This window comes from Triticum dicoccoides, chromosome 1B (assembly GCF_002162155.2).
Source record: "Triticum dicoccoides isolate Atlit2015 ecotype Zavitan chromosome 1B, WEW_v2.0, whole genome shotgun sequence".
NCBI lineage: Eukaryota > Viridiplantae > Streptophyta > Magnoliopsida > Poales > Poaceae > Triticum > Triticum dicoccoides.
In genome coordinates, this window is record NC_041381.1 from 225,972,324 (window position 1) to 225,976,763 (window position 4,440).

The 4,440-nt window shown below is 47.8% G+C and overlaps 1 protein-coding gene across 1 annotated transcript; it reads right to left on the reverse strand.

Moving 5' to 3' along the window:
- Window positions 1–364: 364 nt before the first annotated feature.
- LOC119329309 (zinc transporter 7-like) lies at window positions 365–3,765 on the reverse strand. Its single transcript, XM_037602326.1, has 4 exons — window positions 3,528–3,765; window positions 2,794–3,437; window positions 2,567–2,716; window positions 365–953 (listed from the first exon to the last, which is right to left on the reverse strand). Exons 1-4 carry the CDS (start codon window positions 3,586–3,588, stop codon window positions 648–650), a joined length of 1,161 nt encoding a protein of 386 aa, XP_037458223.1. The 5' UTR covers window positions 3,589–3,765; the 3' UTR covers window positions 365–647.
- Window positions 3,766–4,440: the final 675 nt, after the last annotated feature.

Below are 4,440 nucleotides of genomic sequence, written 5' to 3' on the forward strand. Positions count from 1 at the left end.
TTTGTCTCCTATAGTTATTTTGTTCTGGAAGATGGTTATGGGTTACTTGCATTTTGACGTTACTCCAATAATAAGAACAGTTGTTCAGCTCAGGTAACATGATAACCACATGTACATGGATCCAACATCCAAATTTATTACTTTTAGCTATATGATATGCTGATCATGATGCACTCTTTTCATGTATGTAATAGGCAAGTTTCGTCACTTAAAGACTTATTTGTTTCGAATTTTTTGTATTAGCTCATCATTACAATTCTTTGTATTAACACAACTGTTACAATTTGCTGCAAGCAATTCTTTTGTATGCACTCATTTGAAAGATATGTTTTCCCCACAAAAAGAGAAATGCTTTGACGCACATGCAAGTCACTATTTTTCTTTACATGGCGTATCTCTCCACATTAGAAATTTTAGCACAAAATATCCCGCAGCAACGCACGGGGATTCATCTAGTATATACAGAGGCAATGCTCAGGCGTTTCCACCGGCGCTGTTCTCTCATGCCCATCAAAAACAAGGGCACGTTATCTGATGTATGTATGCAATCATATGAACACAGGCACATGCATTAGTTATGTACATGTATCACAGGCAGTATGTTGGGACGTAGGCGTCATCCGCTACCTTCATCTGATTAAACCGGTTCAGGCCCAAACTGCAAGCGATGACATGGAGAGCGCACCTAGGAACAGGGCGACATAGGCCATCACTTGCTGCCGTGGCGACCCTGTCATCTTCCCACCCAAGAAATCGGCTGCGATTAGATCCACCAGCGCCATGTATATGAGTATGCCGGCCGACACAGAGTCGAGGATGCCTTCGACCACTAGAGCCCTGGGGCTATTGGCGTTGTAAAATGAGGACAAACCGGCCCCAGCGGCGATACCAGTTGGTGTTGTAATGGCAAAAAAGGACGCCATCATAACTGCCGAAAGGTTCTTAAACTGAGCCTGTTGGAAGAAATGTTGGCAGTGTGTCAAATTTGATAATCCAGATGAGAAAAGCTTTATCACAATAAAGCTACTTGAGAAGCTACTTATAGAGAAAACAATGGGGCAAGGGCAAAAGAAAACTATAGTCAGAAGATAAGTGACCCACATAATAACAATGCAGTTTTATATGCTTACGTCACATTAGCAACTTAAACAGAAACGGCAATATAACCTCAGCCAATAAGGTGTGGTATGATCGTCTGATTTTAGTGAGTTCAGTCGTTTGAAATCTATATAATTTTAGATTGGTTCAACAGCTATTAAAAAGATCAACAAGTACACGAAAACAATATTTTGGAAACACGAGGGAGCAATGTGGATGGGGCATATAAGGTCAGACGTTGAACATACAGGTATAAGAGCAAGTTATTTGGAAGATCAGTACATGAGCAGTGGAGCACGTGGAAGAAACACATTTTGCCAAATATTGGATTAAGCGTCGAGTATAAATTGGATTTTCTCACAAAGAAGAAATCAAATCAAAAGCGTTCAGTAGCAGACAGTTGCTCCTGGAGAGTGAGAGCCACAAATAATCCTGGACCTAAAGTTTTAGAAGGATACTCATACCAATATGTTTTAGTTGTGCCACCTAGTTTTTTGGAAAAAAAATTGGTTATGTGCCTCATCACAGATAGATACTGACGATAAGCAGGAAAGTTATATGGTTCAAAGAAACTCGATGTACTAGAAGCCAATTCATACACAATAAAAGAATATTACTCCCTCCGTAAACTAATATAAGAGCGTTTAGATCACTACTTTAGTGATCTAAACGCTCTTATATTAGTTTACAGAGGTAGTACTAATTTGAGAAAGGCAAGATACACAGATGTTTATCTCCATACTATAAAGTCTATGTTGATGGCATGCAACTTGAATGGCTAATAGTTGCAAATGAAAAATAAGCTGGTGATAGAATATCCGCCGATCACAGCCTCAAATTTAAAATAGGTAGACCTTATATTTGTGAAGGTCAACCCTCCTCCATCCAATTAACAAAGGTGCAATCCCTGACGACAAAAACTAGAACTACATGCAAGTTCGACTAGTTAAATTGCTGGATTTAACTCAGTTTAACATAATCAGGTGGTGGATTCACAGCTCATGTTATGAGGGCGGCAGCTGACACCAGATTAGGGCTCCCTTCATAATGAATATCATTTATATTCCTGTATTTTCTTATGAACTGATACTTCTGAAGTTCTAAATCCTTGAGATTTCCATTTGTCAATGAAAACCTTGATATTTCCAGCTTTCTGGTTTCTGAGCTTGAGGTTTGTAAATTCGCATCCTTTTCTGTTGCATGTGCTGCTAGAATTCACAACCGTAAATACTTAAATCAAGCGCAATTCAGTATAGTTATTTTATCCCTAAATCAAGACCATCATCAGAAAAAAAAAATGTTGCATCACTGTGAAAAATGGACGTCCACATTAACCTATATATTGTAAGAACAGACTCTACAAAGTGCAAACAGTAGAAGTTGTGGTCGTTCCAACTATTTTCATTTTCCTTGTAGTCATCCCACAATCGTTCCACATTATTCTATCAATCCATACTGAATTCCTCACCTGCGCAATGCACCCACCGAGGGCAAATCCCTCGAAGAACTGGTGGAATGAGAGCGCTGCCACCAGTGGCCTGATTGTGCAGGGGCTCCGAGACACACCAAGCGACAGCCCAATGATCACCGAGTGCGACACAATCCCCATTTCCAGTATCTGCAGGAACCAAAATCAATATATATTTTGAGGGGCAGTGCATCAAACAAGTGAACCCAAGGAAGAGATTACACCACCTGTGATACCACGACGGAGCGCACGTGGTCTGACACCTCCCCCTCGCGTCCTTGTGGTTGCACCAGCTCGTGACCATGCGACTGCGCGTGGGAATGGGAGTGGGCTTGCAAGAGCGGGACCTTGTGCTCACCCTCGACGACGGTGACCACGGTGATGTCTTCGTCGCTGGCGGAGGTGGACGCGGCGGCGAGTGCGGCAGCGGCGTCAGCCTTGACCCGAGCTACCTCCGCACGGTGCTTGGTCTCGTAGAACCTGGTGACCAGGACGTCGAGCACCAGCGTGGCAAGAGCAGCGAGCATGGCGACGAACCCGGGGAACGGGAACCGCCGCCAGGGCGCGGCCGGGAGGCAGGGGTTGGAGAGCGCGTGCTCGGCGTCGTGCAGCATGTGAACGAACCCCGTGGCCAGGATCACGCCGGCCGCGAAAGCCTTGGCGGCCACGAAGACAGCGCTGCCGGTCTGCACCGTCCGCCGCTTCCGCCCCACGAGCGGCCGGCCCACGCCCATCACGCCGGACACCAGTATCGCCGCCATGGCAATCCATTTGAGCCTCAGCGCCGCCGCGTCGTCCCGGCACCCCGCCCCCTCGGCCTTCTCCGCCTCGTCCGCGCAGCTCGCCGCGGACAGGGACGCCGCAATAAACCCTGAGCCACCATTGACATCGATCGGATCATCAACCACAAAGCGAACACAGTATGTGCTTCAAAGAAACCTCGAAAAGCAGACTGATTTACCGTTGCTTTTACTCAAGAGCTGGCCGATGTGCCGGCTGAAGCCTGCGACACCGATCATCATGGCCTGAGAATCCCGAGCGGTGCTAAATTCCTCGAGGACAAAAAACTCGGAGAAGATCGATTCGTTAACCTCTTCGCCAAGCCTTTCTTTTGATGCGGTGGATGCCTTGCTATCTTCGCACGTAAAAGCGCGCAGGGTACGAGAGAGAGAAAGAGGGGAGGGAGTGTCGTCATGGTGGCACTGCACCGAACAGCCGGGGTACTAGAGCGGACGTGATCCGTCAATGCCAACGATCCAGAATGTGGACGGTGGCGATTCCACCTGGGGTTGGAAGGTCGCGTTTCGCTGAGCTGCGGGCCAGACGGCTCTGCCGGTGGGGTTGCGGGTCTCCGGTGGGGAAAAGCGCGAGGGCGTGGACTGGATGCACGAACTCCTTGCTCTGCTGAACGTCGGTTCGTGCTTTGGACGGTCGAGATCGTGCTCCGCAAGCGTGGAGTTGTTACGTTGTTCTCCAAGGGGGTTCTAATACTTCGGCAGGGATGGGCTGCTGCTTGCCACACGCGATGGTGATCAAGTCGAGAGACTTGCATGCGGGGCATACTCCCAGTTTGGGCCCATTTGTCAGTCTGACTCATGAGATGGCGGAGGTTGGAGCTGGTCGTGGGTTGGTGCTTTGGGACGGAGTCGTGGGGGAGTGGGAAACGATGTCGACATAGTGAGGTTAGGCGGTTCGGGGATCCATTCGTCACCCATGTCAGCATTCCTGTGTGGGCTGGGCTCGTCTCATCGGCCTTCAGAACGATGGGCTGTTGGGTCGCCGGGTCACAGAATACGAGTTATTTTGCCGATTACGAATGTTCATATTTCGTCTCGGGTTAGGCGTGCTTCCGAGGGTTTCGTTAGCTGCAGCCG

What these genes read in the sequence shown, in the direction of transcription:
- LOC119329309 (XM_037602326.1), bottom strand. Translation starts at nt 3,588, where the DNA reads ATGATGATCGGTGTCGCAGGCTTCAGCCGGCACATCGGCCAGCTCTTG. An exon ending in GCTCTTGAGTAAAAGCAACG is followed by an intron (nt 3,438 to 3,527) that starts GTAAATCAGTCT and finishes ATGGTGGCTCAG; the next exon opens with GGTTTATTGCGGCGTCCCTG. An exon ending in GCTCCGTCGTGGTATCACAG is followed by an intron (nt 2,717 to 2,793) that starts GTGGTGTAATCT and finishes TGGTTCCTGCAG; the next exon opens with ATACTGGAAATGGGGATTGT.